Source organism: Miniopterus schreibersii (assembly GCF_964146895.1).
Source record: "Miniopterus schreibersii genome assembly, chromosome: 11".
Lineage (NCBI taxonomy): Eukaryota > Metazoa > Chordata > Mammalia > Chiroptera > Miniopteridae > Miniopterus > Miniopterus schreibersii.
In genome coordinates this window covers 68,842,392-68,859,901 of record NC_138111.1, presented here as the reverse complement: position 1 = coordinate 68,859,901, position 17,510 = coordinate 68,842,392, and the positions used below count along the sequence as shown (strand labels likewise).

Here is a 17,510-nt window from a genome sequence, read left to right as displayed (position 1 = left end):
GACAATGAACAAAGCAAAAGTGAATGGGAAAGTCCATCCCTAAAACCGAATTACCTGTAACTGTGTGCTGGTTGCAGATGGAATGTCCTCTGTTCATTTGACTTTTGAATATAACTTGTTCTAGAATAAATATTGTAAAATTAAGTATGTGAATGTCCTTTGTATTCAGATTTAAACAAGAATTAAACATTTGATCTTCAAATCCAAGGATTAGGTGAGAACTCCACATAAATTTAATGCGTAACGATAAGATTTATTACTTTTTAGAAAAGCATTTGGATGACAAATTATACATGTTGATAAATATTATTTAAAAATTTTGTGTTTGGTTTTCCATTAACTTTTGTGACATACAAGAGTTACTGTAAAGTTCTCTGTCTGGGCCGACGGCCCCTCCGCCACCTTCTTCTTTGGTACTGTGACAAGACTGCAGAGCAGGCCCCTGGAACCGAGGGCTGGACACACTGACTGCGGGCTCTGCACCGCCACTCCACGAACAACGCGAGCACCAGGTTACCTGGCCGACATTCGGGAGCGTCGGCGACACAGCGGGGAAGAACTTGGCTTCAGTGCCCTCCTCACCTTCCGAGGATCCACGTTACTCCTTCAGGAAACGACGTGGCTCCAGCTGCAGGCCCTCGGTGACGCACCCGGCACGTCCCTGTGCCTCTGGGGTCGCCGGTGGAGGGCTGCTCGGCCCCAAGGGTCGTTGTTGTGTCCAGGGGGAGGCTGCGCCCATGTAGGCAATGCTGCACTTGTCACTGGTTATCAGAGAATGTGCCTTCATTTTCAGAATAGTGGTGTGTGCATTTCTATGTGGCAAACCCTTGGCTATCTGACGCAGCTACTCAAACACTGGATCGAGGGTTTGCGCTCCCAGAGACAACTTAAAAGCATGGACTTGTAACTTAGAAGTTTTCTATAAAATACACCTTGTTACATTCCGTGAAAAGCTCTCTGCCAGCTCAGAAGAACCATGGGTCGGGGTTGAGATAACAGCTGTTTTCTACACCGTCCGTTGTTTAAATGATTGTCCTTGTAACTGTGGCCAATAAAGAAAATCATGAAAAGCCTCTCATTTGGAGAGTGGATCTTGTGTTGCCTCAAAAGAGGGGAAGGAATCTGAAACCTTCCCCAGAAAGCAGGTCCTCTCAGGCTTCTCCAGGAGCTTCTCCAAACCCAACACAACCAAGCGCTGCCTGCTGGCCCGGGGCGTGGGGTGAAAGCGGCTCTGGGCACACGCGTGCCCGAGGGGCCTCCTGTGAACGGACTGGCTGTGGGCAGAATCCGAGGTGGCGCAGGCTTGGTGCCCGGCTGTGCTGGGGAGATTCCTCCGTGACTTCTGCCATCACACTAGTTATGCCGAATGCTGGCCTCGGTCTCTGCAAAACACAGGACACACACACACACACTCACACACACACACACACTCACACACAGACTTACTGTTCGTGAGGGAGGAGGCTGGGGAAAGGGCCAGCTCTGACCTCTTCTCCCTTTGGCAAATGGGGCAGAACCAACACCCCATCTCTTGGCCCTGCCTTGACTGGCACGGCCCTCACCTCCGCCCTGCTCAAGGGCAGCCCACGGACCTTCAGCAGCCGCCTATCAAAGCTGGAGCGGCCCTCTCCACCTCACCTCGCGGAACACGAGATGCACCGATGGGGAAGTGCAGGGTGGAGGGGTTACCAGGGCCCTGGGGGCTTAATTCCTGAAGGGACACTTGTCCCAGGTGAGCGGCCAAGCTGCCACCTTGCATACCTGCAGGGGTGGCCCTGGCGCACCCCACATGGACTCCCAACAACGGTTCGTACAAAAACTTTGGTTTTATTTTTTTAACACAAGTATATGAGACGTAATGCTGGTTACTAACCGAATGAGGCCTAGTGGGAGGTCTCCCCATGGCTCTGAAACTGTCAGCTTCTACGTCCCCAGCTGCACAGCTAGGGGTGCCCGCGTTGCGTTAAAGTTGATAATTTTTTGCACATATCAAATGAGCACAAGTACTTTTTTGAGTATTTTTCATTCAGTTGCTTGAACACTTTGTGTTATTTCAAAGGGAAGTTGTGGCTACAGTGCCAAGTGTCATTAATATTAGTCCCCGAGATCAGGGCCCCCAAAGCAACTCGGAGCTATGACAGAAATTTCTGAAGTCACGTCACGACTAAGTGAAATGTAAAACCTGACATTCGGCCCTCTGATGCATTTTCTTCACCCAGTACCATAATGCTTAACTTGCTAGAAATGCCCTGGGTTTTCTCAGGTTGTGCGGAAAAGATGCTCCTTTTAAGTGACATAAAGAAGGTGGCAAAAATTGCCACTGATGAGTCTCTCCTTACAAAAAGGATTTATGTCATCAGTAATAACAATGAACAAAGTCTCTGGTCAGTGCATGGAGATGCCCCAGGACCCACGGGAATGTCCCTTAGTGACAGGAGCTGGCATCAGCTAAAACAGGGGTCAGTTTCTTTGCAGAAAAGTTACTGCATTAACACTACTCTAGTCTTTACTCAGGTAACATTCTCACTGGAACTAAGGACTTCAGGGGCGCTCGTGGGAGGCTTCCCCGAGTCAGAATCCTTTTGAAGGTTGTTTGCTTTGTTTTTACACAGAGCTCCACGCGTCAGCCATGTGCTGCGAGAGCTGCGCGGCCGGTTTCTCTCCGCCAGCCCGCAGACAGAATCCTCGGGGAAGCCGCCCGCGCCCGCGCGTGACCCCTGATGAGGCAGACACAGGGCCGGCCTATGCTGAAAATCCGGTTACGACGGTACATCTTTGAAGGGAGCACAAGCCACCAGCTCACGTTCCCTCTCCTGACAATGAAGCTGCTCGGACAGTGCCTGCCAGGCCGGCTTCCCGGTGGCCATGCCACTGCGCCTGGCCCAGCTCCTCGGCTGTGACAACACCGGGGTTACTGACTTGCGCTTTCCTGGGGCAGAATGGAACTGAACACAGGGGCTAAGTGCTGTCTTGTAAACCTGTCCTAACTCAGCAGGAATTTTCCATTGAACAGGTGGCTGCTTCCGGCAACTTGGAAAGATGAGCCTGGCCAGGGGTCTGTCCTTGCTTCTCCCGAGTGGGTTCATTTCTTAGTTGGTCCGGGGCTCAAGATCCTGGAAGACCTTGGACAACTTTTCCATGATTTGGGGAAACTTGTGAATAATCATGTAATTTGGCTACTTTGGCTCCGGGTGTCCTTAAAACTGTGCAGAGACACCTGACAGGTCCTCCGGGTCCTGTACCCACAGAACTTGGTTGTTCTCACCAGGATCCTCCAGACACTGATCTGCATGTCTCAGGACTGTGAGAGTCGGACCCATACTCTGGGACCAGCCTTGACACGGCCTTTTTGAGAATGTTGGCATTCAAAACCTGCTCTGCTCCAGACTTCACGTCCGCCTGAGACTGGGACTGGTGTCGCCTTGTTCCCAGTCATGTCCTGAGAGCTGGGGGTTTGGTCAGAACGCGCTCCTGCTGCCCGTGAGCTGCGCTGGGTGCTTCGGCTCCGGCACGCGCCCAGAGCAGACACCTGAAACCCCAGCGTCCTGCACCGTGTAAGCGACGGTGGGACTCAGGGGAGGCCACCTGGGAGCTGCACTGACCGCAGCAGCTTGGGACATTTGGAAGGCTTGGAGCCCGAAACGGACAAGAAACACTGTCTACACTGAAATGGGTTGGGGAGTCCTTGAGTCCCAGCCTTAAGAGACGCCACACTCGGCAGGCCGATGGCAGAACAGATTTCTCGAGTCTCAGCTCTGGCAAAGCCCCGGTGATGCCCACGGTAAATGAGGTTGTGGTCACAGGGCCGGGTGCTCCTCCCATAGAGATGTCGGACCCTGCTCCTCGAGGCTGGCCCTCACTTGCAGAGGGTCCCGTTGTGCAGGGTCTTGTTTCTGTCAGTGATGCAGGGTGAGCTGACCGCTCGGGGCACGTCTTCCTTGCTCTTCGGGGAGGGGCTGCTGTTGTTGCTGACGCTGGACTTGCTCTTGCTCGGATCAAGAGCGAGCTGGATGGGCAAGGAGCGGGCGCCCTGGGCCCTGACCAGGCAGTTGCAGACCAGGCGGAAGAAGGCGCGCCGCATCTCCTTGCTGGCCAGCGTGTAGATGACGGGGTTCATGGCGGAGTTGAGCACCGCCAGCACGATGAACCACTTGTCCCTGAACAGGACTGCGCACTCCTTCACTCTGCAGGCCACGTCGGCGAGGAAGAGAATGAAGAGTGGGGACCAGCAGGCGATGAACACGCTCACCACGATCACCACGGTTCGCAGCAGGGCCATGGACCGCTCCGAGTTGTTGGGGCTGGCCACCCTGCGGCTGCTGGACTTCACCAGGCAGTAGATGCGGGCGTACAGGATCACGATGGTTGCCAGGATGGCGGTGAAGATGCTAATGCAGAACGCGATGTACTTCTTGGAATAGAGGGGCAGGATGGTGGAGCAGTCGGGGAGGTTTTGCAGGCAGTTCCAGCCCAGAATGGGTAAGGCGCCCAGAGAGAATGCGATGAGCCAGCACATCCCGATCAGGAGGAAGACACGGTGCTTCTTGTTGGCGTCGTAGGGCCTCATCTTGATCATGGTCAGGTGGCGCTCGATGGCGATGGCCAGCAAGCTGCAGGTGGACGCCCCGAGGGCCACGAACATGCTGCCTTCCCTCAGGAACCACACCGTGGGGGACAGGCTCAGCGTCTTCTTGCCCGACATCAGAATGTTGACCGTGTAGGCGATGCCGGCCAGCAGGTCACAAAGAGCCAGGTTGCCGATGAAAAAGTACATGCGGTTGTGAAATTTGTTGTTTTTCCAGATGGCAATCAGAACCATCAGGTTCTCCAGGACAATGAAGCTGCAGATGACCAAGAACAGCACAGTGGTGAGGGTGCGGCCCTCGGGGGCATCCTTCAGCCTGCCGGCCAGCTTGCCCACATAGCTATAATGTTCGTACAGAGTCCCGTTCCCAGGGAAGGGCCTGGGGCTTGGCGTGAGGACGTTGGACATCACTTGGAATTCACAGATGGCCAGCCCCAAATCCACCAGAGGGCGCCTTGGGAACGTCCATGTCTAGCAGAGACAGGCTCAGGCTTCAGTAGTGATCCTGGCCAGGCTCCCGCGGGGGTGTTGAGCATGGGCTCCTGCAAAGAGAAAACGGAGGGGCCAGTGATGAGATCACACCACCTAAGAGCATGGGTGACAGCAGAGCTGGAGAAAGGCGCCAAATATGCTGAAGCACTTGGATGGCTGGTCCTCACGGGCTCAGAGAGGGTCTCTCAGCACAGGCCAGGCTCCTGAGGTGCTTGGTGTCTGCAGTTGCCAGGAGGGGGTTTCGAAGCAGAAGCCATGGTCATTCACTCCTGTCACCATGATGCACAGGCCCAAAGAAAATGTCCCTCTGGAAATGCTACCAATTAATTCCGACCTACCTGCTGCACGGGAGCTGACAAACCATTATCAGTCACCAAGAGAAGGGCTCTCTGGGAGTCTTGGGGTGACATCACAGGATATGCCCACACTTCCCCGACTGCCTTCCCTGGAACTAACCAGGGCTAAGGACAGAAATCAGACCAGATGGCCCTTAGGTCTGCAGGGCAGAAAGCCCTGACACCGGCCACGCTGCCACTTAAGGAGGGACAGCGAAGGAACACGAAACCACTTCACTAGTGAGTGTGGGGCTGGGGGGAAGGAATACAAACCTGTAGAAGAACCAGTTTTCACTGAGGCTAAAGGGAGAAAGAGAGAGCCCGCGGGCTCTGAGTTGGCCTAAAATTCAAAGGCCTGAATATCAGCTTTAACTGTCTAAACCCCCAAACTAACCCAGTGCATGTGAGCCCGGAAATACTAACGCAGCACGTGTGAGCCCAGAGAAACAACCCACTAGTGAGACTAGTGAGACAGTGAAGGTGGGTGAGCCAGGCCCTGGATGGTCCTGAATTTTAACCCTTCCCTCACCCAACCCCCACCCTGCCTGCGGCCTCCTGTGATGTCGAGGGTGAAGCTGACCCAACTCTGAAGGTAGAAAGGGCTTTTGGTGGACTCACTGACTTTAAATTTAAATTATTTGAATATATAAATGTCTAAGATCAATTGACGTTAATTTAAAACAGCCCACTATGAGTATCCAGTGAAGGTTTTTTGTACTTTTAGCATTTAATTCACAACCCTAGATTTGGATTGGGGCAAATGGACCACTCTTCAATGATTTGGGGCTATGTGTTTTGGGGTGTGATGGGATCTGAAGGCCTTGTCTACCCACTGAACTCATTCCCAGGTACGAATCGAGGCCCAGACAGGCCTCAGTCCCTGGAAGGACCCAGCGGTCAATTTGGGAAGCTACTCTGCAGAGCAGAAGCAGAGGAGACCCCAGCCAAGATCCCCTGCCCATGGGGCCCTCCAGGGAACTGCCTTCCTGCCCCTCAGGTGCTGGTCCCAGGGCCCTGAGGATTCTGTGAAGCCCTCCCTGCCTTCATTTGTCTGGGGGACTCTGAGATTGGTCAAAGGTGGCCCTGCTGCTTCGTCCAGCATCCAGGAGCTTCATGTGCTCCTTGTTCTGGAAACCCTGTGGGCCCTGGCACCCGAGGAGATGCCTGGGCCCTGCCTGGAACTGCCCCTACCCTTCCCTGGCCCCACCATGACAGCTGTCTAAGGCCACGGAGGGCTTGGAGGTCAGCCTGACCACCAAGTGTGGCAGAAACCTTTTCTAACTTCAGAAGGAAGCTGCAGGCCAGTTCTGAGGCTGGACTGGCGATGAAGGCCTGGAGGGGACAACCGCCGAGTCTCCTCCATCGCTGCCTCCCCTGTGCCCAGGGTCACCTTGCTGCCTTGGGCATAAGGCAAGGCTGCCCCGTGCCCCCTCCCCCAACTTGGACTGAGGCGCGTCGAGGACAACAGACCTCTCTTGGTTCTTTCAGAGGCAGCAGGGACAGGTCCCCTCGGCGGGCAGCTTTCCCACCAGCCCCCGACCACTCTTGTCTGTGCCCCATTCTTACTTCAGTCTTGTCAGTCCTTCAAGCCTAAGTCAAATGCTACCTGCTCTGTGGCATTTTCTCAAACCAGCCCAGCCCCTGGTGCTTTTCCCTGAGACTGCACACCACTTTTACACAAACTGCAAGCTGTGTTTTTAAGAGTAGAAACGGTGGCAGCAGCTGGCAGGCTCTGAGCCCTTGCCTGAAGTGCCCTGTCTAACCTCACACTGCCACCACGAGCTCACAGCCTCAGGATCCGGCGCCCGCGGGGCCCCGTACCTGTGCACACCTTTGCCTTTATTGCTGCCGCTTTGAATTCGTCATCTGTGAGCGGTCAACGGGGAATCCACACCCCCATTGCTGGACACCAGCCACAAGCACTGAGTGAGAGCTCACACTGCCCACACGGAGGATGCTGGCAACACCACAAGTGTCCTTGTCCATGGAAAAGGCCCAGCACCGCAGCACGGAAGGGAAACGGGCACTGCTCCCCTGAGAGTCATAAAGCAGCAGCGGCCTGAGTGTGGCTCCTTCCCCCAAAGCTGGGCTGAGGGCCTCCAGGCACACCCCACACTGGGCCACCTCCTGCAGTTGGGCTCAGAATGCCTCTTGCACATGTGCTTCCCCCTCAGGGGCTTCCATGCCAGGAGCTGAAGACGGCATGTATGTGGTTAACACGATGCCTGGGATAACTGACTTAGCACCGGGTCTGAAGGACCATAAACCATCAGTGAGGACTGTATGTGAATTAATTCCCACCGGTGAGGGAGAAGGCGCTTCAGGCATGTGCATCGGAAAGGGTTCTGAGACTGCTGTACATCTGAAGCTTGTGCCTCAGTTTCCCCCATGATAACTCCATGCCATTTTATGTACCTCATGGCTCCCTCTGGACGCCCGAGACCCCTCTGACTGTGTCATGAAGCCAGAGAGAGGGAAGTGAGGCCCCTTAAACCTGCCAGATCTGGGTTCTCCAAGACAAAGAGCAGAGGGCAACAGGCCACGGCTCTGCAGACTGAGAGCTTTTTCTTTCCCCTGCACGCGGAGAGTTTTGATAAAATTGAGCAGAGCGGAAAAAACCCAGAAAACAATAAAAAGTAGTAAAAAGCAATAAGACCACAATAAAAACAGTATAAGATGTGCCAGGGACCCATTAAAACCTTGAATTCTGAGGGTGAACATATTTTCCCATTAATGCCTGATTTATCATTTTCCTTAATTAAATATTCATTGCTCAAGGCGCAGTTTTTAAATGGTTTATTGATTTTTAGAGAGAGAGGAAGGAAGGGAGAGGGAGAGAGAGAAAGAAACATCAACGTGAGAGCCTAACATTAATAGGTGCCTCCTACATGCCCCATACCTTGGGGGGTGCTCGACCCCGGCATGTGCCCTGACCAGGAACTGAACTCGGTGACCCCTTTGTGCCTGGGGCAATGCCCAAGCAGCTGAGCCACACCAGCCAGGGCAAGGAGCATATTTTTTCAAGAACATTTTTTTGTTAAATGCGAGTCCCTACATTTTGCATAATTGGAAGCTATCCAGTTGTCTTTGGAATTTAAAAGCATATTTTCTTTGGATTATCTGCATTAAGAAGTAGACCCATCCTGAGAGCCGAGTGCTGGCTAAAGGCCAGACTGATTTTATATTTGTCTGACCATTGCTGTGCAGGGTCAAAAGCATCTCGAGGAAGGCCAACTGCCAGCTGTCTCAGCCCACAAAGACCTGTCCCGACCCAACACCCCTGAGGCTGGCAGCTCAGGTGCCCCCGAAGCCCTTCTAGTCACTGGCCACTCCCAGATGGGACCACTGTCTGGGCTTGTCATCCCCTGGTGCAGCCTGATGCTGACCTTCACATGAAGGGCCTGCAGGATACCCTAGTGCCTGGGCCCTCCTCGGGAGAGGATGCTCCTGCCAGTCGTGCATGTGGACACTGAGTGGAGAGATGCACTGTTTATGGTTTGTGGACACGGGTGGTTTTTCTGTGTTCTGGGTGCCCACGTCCTGTGAGAGCAGGTGCCTGTATGTCAGCGGCACCTCTGATGTGCAAGCATACCGTGTTGGTACCGTGTGGTCTCTGATGCAGAGGGTCCTGAGGAGGTTTACCAGGTTGGCCAGCGTCCTGCAACTGGGTGTGAGGGGCGGGGGGGGGGAAGTCCCCCGGACTGCTCACATTTTGCTTCATTTTAAAAGATTAGTGCCTGGGGCTGGCAGGGACACTGTACAAGTTCGATCACTGTTTAAATTCCACCTGAACACTTAAAGCGCGATGCTGAGAAAAGTGTGCAGCTAGTCTCCTACATCCTCAGAAAGTTCTGCATGTTGTAATAGATACACAGGCTCCCTGGCAGTGGTCTCCCAATGACCAGAGTCCAACAGCACTGCACCCTCGAGTGGGCCTGGCCTATGTCCATCTGTAGAGCCTGGACCCCTCACACCCTCACAGTCCTAACGATTCACTTTCTCTACACGTCAATTTGGAAAATAAACAATCTATAAAAAGAAGAAAAAAAAAAGTACAGAAATAGTTCCACAAAGTCTGAGGTCTCTCTCTCGGCAAAAAAGAAAACCACAACAGGATAGTAAGAAATTTCTCCTGGTTGAATACAGGATGCAGTGTTTCTAATAGGCATCGTCTCCCAGGGAAATCAATTAGTTCACCCTCTAAACTAAATTAAAACACCAAGCATTTGCCAACAAGCAAAATTTCTTGGAACACAAGAGTTTTTTCTTTCAAAAGGAAATAATGAGTTGGCCATTTCACAGCCCCAGCGAATTCTTTGCCAGTGTTTCCCCTGGCTTCGGATTTCTCAGGTGACCCCTCTGCTTTCAGAAAGAGTTCACAGCAAGAGGCTTCGCGCACACACTGCTTCGCACGCTCGCCCTTTGCTCCAGGCCAGCAGCAGAGCTTCCAGCGAGAACACGAGACCACTGTCCACATGAACCAGGTAGGTTTCATGTGAGTGCTCGCCCCGGGCCCCCGGGCCTGTCCACAGGAAGACAGCTGCTTTTGATGCACAAGACCTTACTCTTTGCTTCTCAAGGTTTTCAAAACTTCTCTAAGGTTTTCAAAACTTCTCTTCCCTGCTCGCTCCAAGTGAGGGCACAGGACTGAATTCCTACCAAGACTTCACAGGACCAAGGGGGGGACAGGGACTGAGCTCCCTGAGGCAGCTAAAGGTATATGCAAATAAGAGGCCTTCTGCCCAAGGAGACCTACGAGTAGGGTCCCTCACACCCTTTCCCAAAGCAGTGCTCCCACTTGGTGACATGGCATGGCCACCAAGCACTGCACCTCGCAGGGGCCATATCTGGTCTCCCATCTGCCTTCTGAATGTACACAGGAGGAAACTGAGGCTGCGTGGGAGGGTGGCCACTGTCCTTAGTGGCACAGCTTGGAAGAGGCCAAACTTGGCTGGGTGTCTGTGCCCAGTACACCACGTTAATCTAAACTTTTCTGGAGGTGACCACCTTTCCACGTGTTCTTCACCTCGATGGTGACCAGAGCGCACCCCTCCCCCCCCCCGCATGCTTTGGAGCCAAATTGCCTCTTAGCCACTAAGCCAGCAAAATCCTGGAATGGGCTTCCCTGAAATATGCAGAGAGCTCTGCCTCCAGGGAAATGGAGTAGCATTGTCAGGCCAAAGAGCCTCATCACCTGACCAGGACGCCCACTGCAGCTCATGGTGCCCATGCGACGCCAGACCCACCCACTGGGTGCCACAGTCTCCACCAAGCAATCTCATCCCGGATTTGACCCAGCTGGCCTGTGTCTGGGCTCTTACAGACAAAGCTTCAGTTCCTCAAACACAGAATAAAGCAAAACATCAAGGAGACTTGATGTCCAGTCGCTGCAACAATGTAACTGAAATGTTCTATTAACTGACACTAGATAGGATTCCACTTGGTATCTCGTATTATCTCCAAAAACTAACGGAAAATCTCTTAAGGCAGTTACTTCAGCAGAAAATATATGGCAAAGGAATAATATGAAATAATATGAATAATAATATGAAATAACTCCAAAACTGAGAAAAGAAGTAGGAAGCCAAGCGTGAGGAAACGGGCTGCAGGCCCCAGCACTCCGGTTGGGTGCTGGCTCCCGCCTGGGGCTCCCTGAGATGCCTGGTCAGCTGAGTCAGCACTCAAGGCAGGGTCTCAAGCCCTGGCAGACAAAATGGGGTTCTACAAGATGGTACCCCAATTTTCAAGAGTATGACATGCTCAAGTTCTCATTTGCTGGTAATAAAAACATGCGTACATTGTAGGCACTGAATCTTCGGGAGATGGAAGAGATGCCATGGAATCAAAAGTGTGTCATTATTCCCGGGGCCGGAGAACCAGTCCCGCACTTTGAGAAAGCCGCTGGTCCATGTGCAGGCTCCTCACAGGACAGAGTTTCTCCTACCCGGTCGCTGTACGAAGTCAGGAGAGCCATGCACGAAAGGAAACTCACAAACACAAGAGGAGGGCGGCATTTCTAAGATGAAAGCCGCCGTGACACACCGGGTCTATGTCTCGGGGGGCTCTGCATCCTAGATCTCCTGGGTCAGGACAAGCGGCCGGACCAGCAGGTCCAGCCTGGACATTTGGTGACTGAGAAAACCCAACCTGCGGCTCGATGACAACGAAAATCATTCATACTGGCCTCAAGCTCTGCATCGATTCCGTGAGAGATGGTACAGACCCTGGCACTTCCACCCCTCCCTGAGCACCCCCCCAGCGCCTCCACCGCCACCTCGCCACCAGCGGCCTCCGCGGGGCCTCCTGGCTGCTCAGACCTGCAGAACCTCGCCCTGCCCTTGAGCTTTCTAGGAATTACGTTTTTCTTAGTCATGCCTGCAAGATTTTTATCAGTGAAGAAAATAATGCTGGAAAGGTGAAGTGTGAACATGTGATTGTGTACAGCGTCTGCAGCCTCCCGTGTCCAGAGATCCCTAATTCCCGGCGTGCTCAGAGCTCCGCGGGGCACCGCGCGCGGGCGCACTTGCGGTTCAGACGGTCCTCGCGGAGCCCTGCGCCACGCTGCGGCCCCATCCTCACAGCAACCGGGCGCTTCTACAAAACTCTAACAAGAGGTCCCTCTTTTACATCTAAACAGAAAAACACCACAACGAAATATGTCATTGGGAGTGCCCAGTGCCAGAGGGAGACAGACAGACAGACAGCGACCAGAGGGGGCCGCGCCGGCGGGCTCCCCGCAGCGCCCGGGCCCGGGGCCCCGGGGCCCCTCCCAGGTGGACCCCGCCGGGACCGCAGCAGCTCCTTTTCCGTGGGCGCCGCACTGCCGCACCCCGACTCCGCCGTCCAGCCCCAGTGCCGACAGCCCTGATGGCCTTGTTTGAGAAATAAAAAGAAAAAAGGAATTTTGTGGCGAATGTAACTGTTCAAAATGACTTTACCAGGAGAATGACCACAACCACACTTCCCGAGTCCCCAGGCCCGCGTTCTGGGGGCGCGCCTAACTTTTTCATTGTCCAAGGTAAACGACCGACCGACGGAACTTCCCCAAGAAAAGCCAATTCTCGTCCACGCAGGTTCCCGAGCAGCAGCGGGGTCCAGGGGCTCCGAGGGCAGCCGTGGGGAAGCGCCCCCCGCCCCCCGCGCGGCGCGGCCCGGGGCGCAGGGCTGGGGGGAGGGGGGCTCGGTGCGCTCCTCCGCCCAGGCCACTGTCTCCCCAGGACCCGCTGGAATTCCGTGAGGAAAGTGGGCCCCCACCCACCCCGGCGTCCGCGACCCCGGCCCCGCCGGCTCACCTCCGTCCGCGCGGCGCGCTCGGGCCGCCGGCATCCTGGGGCGCGGTCCCCGCTCAGATGCAAGCCGGCTGGGACCCGGGACAGCCGCGGGCTCAGGGGCTCCCACGCCGGCCTGGAGGGCTCGTCCTGCGGGCACGCTCAGCGCCGGGTCCCTGTCGCGTGTCCCCGGGACGGCTCCCTCTGCCTCTGCCAGCACCAGCCCGGAGGAAACTTTTGCAGCGTCCCCGGGGCGGGGCCCGCGCTCCGCAATCCCGCCTCCAGCCCCCGCCTCCCGCCCCGCCTCCTCCCCCTGCGCCTCGCCCCCAGCTTCCCGGTCCCTCCTCCCCACCCCCCACCCCACTCGCCCACCTCCCTGCCCCTGCGCCCAGCTTTCCTGTCCCTCCTCCCCACCCCCCACCCCACGCGCCCACCCCCCTCCTCCTGCGCCCAGCGTCCCGGTCCCTCCTCCCCACCCCCCACCCCACTCGCCCACCTCCCTCCCCCTGCGCCCAGCTTTCCTGTCCCTCCTCCCCACCCCCCACCCCACGCGCCCACCTCCCTCCCCCTGCGCCCAGCTTTCCTGTCCCTCCTCCCCCTCCCCACCCCACGCGCCCGCCTCCCGGCGCCCCGTCTGCGGCTCCCCACCGCAGCCCTCTCCCGCCGCCCCTAGACCCCTTCGCCCCGCTTCCCGCCTTCAGCTTCCAGCCCCGTCTCCCCGCCCCTCTTGCCCCCAGTTCCCCACCTCTCCAAGTCCCCCGCGTCCCCCGCGCCCCCCCAGTGCTCTTGGGGCCGGTTCGCCTTCTGCCCCAGCCCCAGGTCGACCTCCGGACCTTGCGCTTGTCAGGCTAGTTCCAGGCGCCCGCCCCGGGACCCGAAGACCCAGTGGGGACAGGTCCGAACCGGGTCCGGAGCTGGGCTTGGGCCGGGCGCGCTGAAGGTGAGTTCGGGCCGGTATTCCTGTTACCGGCCATTATCCTCGTGGCGATCGCGGTCATTCCCGTTTGAAACCGACCGACCCTCGGTGATGCGGTCGCGTCGGGCAGACGGGGCCTAGCGCCCGCCGCGTGCCTCCCTTTCGAGCCCCGCATCACCCACCCGCCCCGGACACGAGAGCCCCGCAGCCCGGAACGTGCAGCGCGGGTCTCGGCGACCCCTCTGCCCCGCTCGGGTCGTCTCTGTTGCGATTAAGATGCTCCTTGCGAAGCGCTTCAGAAAGAATCCCCAGGGAGGCGACAACGGACCTTTGTGAAGGCCCTGGATCGAGGGGGCACAGCAGCCTCCCTAGGGCTTGGGGGGGGGGGGGGGAGAAGGAAGCGGGAGACCGGTTATCCAAAGCAAGGCTGTGCCTTCCTGAGCTGACAAGACTGGAGCCGCAGGCGTCCTAGAGCGAGGTGGGGAAGCTTGGGGAAGGGCCTCCCTCAGATACCTGCCCCTCATGTGCCCTCTCGCTTCCAGAGAAGGAGCCCCCAGAGCAGCAGGAGCCCCCACAGCAGCCTTCCCCTGGAGCTGGGAGCAGATGCTTATTAGGGGTGGGTTTGAGCCCTGATGGGCACCTGTCTCATAATGGAACAGTACAGACTGCTGGCCCCTCTGCTGGCCTCAGTAGTCCCCCTTGAGAAACCCAAGAGGTTGGTGGTTCGAGACCTCTGGGCTGCTCTTGGGGCTCAGTGGAGAGCGGTGGGTCCTGTCCCTGTTGCTGTTAATCCACCCTGCCTGTGCTGCTGTGAGCCCCTCAGCGTCTGGCCTTGCAGACTCACTAGAGTGCCTTGTACAAGTTCTGAGAAGCCATTTCTGTCCCAAATTTCAAGTGGGACCGAATGTGTCTCATTTTCCACTTCTACAGCATCGAGTCAAGAAAGGGAAGGAGGGACTGGCCTCCTGGCCCACTTGCCATCACCAGGGCAGCCGATCATGTGCTAGCCACTGTCCTGCAGACTCCAGAAGCCCTAAAAATAGTGGGGCTCCTTACCACAGGCATCCTAAAAGAGACCGGATTTGACAAGGTGGCATTCCTGAAACTCGTCTTTTGACAAGACTCCTTTCCCCCAAAGATTCCCAGTCCTGGGAAGCTCCCCCACCACACACAGTCCAGTCCTCTCACTGCCCCAGTGCCCCCCCCCTGAAGCTCAGACACTGGATCCTGCCCAAGCCCCTCCCCACCCCTGGAGACCATGTTCTGTCACTGCTCCTCAGAAGGCCAGCCCTCCCAGAGTCTGTGGATGCAAGTCTCCGCCTCTGCACCCTTTCCTAACAGGAAGAATGCCAGCCCACCAATGCAGACAGAATGGGAGAGATAGCAAGTGCCCATCCTGCAGCCCTCGGGGAAACAGGCAGATCGAGTAGATTTAATGCACACAGAGGTGGAGGTGTCCAGCGCTGGCCGGCCACACAGAGCTAACTGTGAAGGAAAACATTCTTCATTTTCAATGGCGACACCTGGCTTCCAGCACCTTAATGGGATCAAGTATGTAACGGGATCAAGTATAAGTGTGTAACAGGAGCCACGATACTGGATCAGCCTGACAGCACCATGCCGTGGAATCCAGCACACAATAGCACCGACGCTGCGGTCCTGCTAAAAACGCTTAATTTGAATCAGAGGCCATGCGTGGAGCCTGCACTTCCCGCTTAGGGATGAAGAGGGGGGTAGAGCAGCCAGGCGACCCACACCGGGCAGAAGCAGTCCTGACAGTGGCCGTTCTGTAGTCAGTTGGCCAGGTCTCAAAAAAGTCAATGTCAGAAAAAGGGTGAGAATAGTACAAAAACAACTAAAACGATGCAACATTCGTAACAAGCATGAGCCTGATCGCACCCGGGTCACTGACCATGGTGAGAGACAAGCCGGAGGCCGTTCCAGGGTGACGGAGTATGAATGATGTGACAGGCATTGCTGATGTTACAAGGTGTGACAGCACAGTGCTTCTCTGGGAGAACAGCCTTGTTTTTAGGATATTCCTGCTCAACTGCTGGAGGGTGAAATATGTTGATGTCTGAAACTTGTTTATAAATTATTCTGCAAAATCAATATATACACATAAAGCTGATCTGACAAAATGTTAGCAATCTGGGTGGTGGATATGGGGAGGAAGTTGTACAATGTGTTCCCCTTCTTCATATGTTTAAAAAAAATTCATCATAAAAATTGGAGAAAACTAAAATGTCCGGTGCTAAATAACTTCAGTATTTTTCCACCTCTGAACTTGGGCTATCAACTCAAATCTAGGCTTATGGGAATAAAATAAAAAGATAGTATGATTTATGTCCATCTGTATACTTTTGAAAGGCACATGGCCCCAAACTTGAATATCATTTGAACAAGTATATTATATATTTATTTGAAATTTTTCAAAAAGAAAATGCATTCGCTTTCCCAACACTAGGGCCTGCAGCCTGGCACACAGGTGCCCAGAGATTAGAGGACAGCCAGTTGTAAGACTCTCACTACCAGGGAGGCTTTCCCAGCAGAGCCTGGCATGCAGAAGTGGATTGCAGGAGCCAGTGGCCTGGAATGCGCCTACTGTGATACGCCTACTTCCTCCCACCCTCCCAGCCTCTGCCTCTGGACCCCAGGATACTTTTTGCAGTCCGTGGGTCAGAATTAATCTGCACCATGCCTATTCTTAGCTCTGCTTTAGCTCTTATCTTGAGTAAACGTGCATGCTGTCTTTTTTGATTTTCAGAGACGCTCTTCAAGCGTGCACTCAGGACAATGTGGTGAGTTCGCAGCCTGTGGAGGGAGCTCTCTGCAGGGTGGGGTTGGGTCGGGGAGCCACAGGGAAGGGTACCTGGCTGAAGGGAGCCCCCGGAACCCCCGGGCAGTGCTGCGACTCAGGTGTGGTTCTCTGACAGATCACCCTGAGGGAAGTCGGTCACGCAGCACTGGAGAGAAATAAGTTTACATATTGATCTGGATATGGATTTGCAAAATGAAACTTGGCCTCTTGTACAAAAACCTGTCTAGACTCTAATGAAGTCTCTGACTCGCTACCCGAGCTCCCTCACAGTAAACATTCATTTGTTCACAGAGACACCTACCGAAGCCAAACTTCCCGACTTTGCGACTTCGTGATACTACATCGTCTGTCCACATCTTTGTGCCTCGTGCACCCCCTTTCTCCACCCTTAATGTCAGCCAGGAACCAACAGAAATACCAAGAATTGTTCTATTTACATTTCATATTTTGTAAGGATGTTTATAATATTCAGGCACCTAACTAGTGTATTTGTGTTCATGTGTAACTGTATGTAGTGCATGTGTATGTGTGTGTATGTGTAAAAGTGTATACATGTGCATTTGCACTTGCATATGTGTGTTTGTGTGTGCATGTCTTATGCACATGAGTATATGTACATATGTGTGGATGTGGATGCATGTGTGCCTATGCGTGTTTCTGGGTACGTGTGTGGGAGTGCGTGGGTGTTTGGGTGTGGCGGCCGCTGCACAGGGACTGTACTTTTGTGAGGGTGGTGTGCCCAACCTTCCATAGAACATAAGCACCGGGACAAAGTAAATGTTTGGGCTTCTGCTCCTGGTTCTTGGCCCAGACCTAAAACTGTTCAGGATTGGGGCAGGAGGGGAGAGGGGCTGGAGTCAGTCACCGACGGCCGGTGATTTCATCAGCGATGCCTACATACTGAGCCCCCACAGACACGCCTAAACCCCAGGGTGTAGGGGGATTCCGGGCTGGTGAGCGCATCTGTGTGCTGCAGGGGACACACCCAGAGGCCTGCAGGCTCTGGGCCTGCTCGGCCCACACCTGGCCCTACGCGTCTGTTCCATTTGACTGTCTCCGAGTCGTATCCTGTAAAATAAACCAGTAACGCAAG

The 17,510-nt window shown here is 54.9% G+C and overlaps 1 protein-coding gene across 3 annotated transcripts; it reads right to left on the bottom strand.

The window, feature by feature from the left end:
* Positions 1-98: 98 nt before the first annotated feature.
* Positions 99-12,934, bottom strand: S1PR3 (sphingosine-1-phosphate receptor 3). 3 transcript variants are annotated; one of them, XR_013999861.1, is made up of 3 exons: positions 12,705-12,934; positions 1,874-5,127; positions 99-120 (listed from the first exon to the last, which is right to left on the bottom strand). XR_013999861.1 is itself a non-coding variant. In XM_081151487.1 (2 exons), exon 2 carries the CDS (start codon positions 4,991-4,993, stop codon positions 3,857-3,859), a length of 1,137 nt encoding a protein of 378 aa, XP_081007613.1. In that variant the 5' UTR covers positions 4,994-5,127; positions 12,705-12,934; the 3' UTR covers positions 1,808-3,856. The 3 variants fall into 3 exon arrangements, 1 of the variants encoding a protein (XP_081007613.1); XR_013999862.1 differs by lacking the exon at positions 99-120 and adding an exon at positions 207-1,382; XM_081151487.1 differs by lacking the exon at positions 99-120 and having other exon boundaries at positions 1,808-5,127.
* Positions 12,935-17,510: the final 4,576 nt, after the last annotated feature.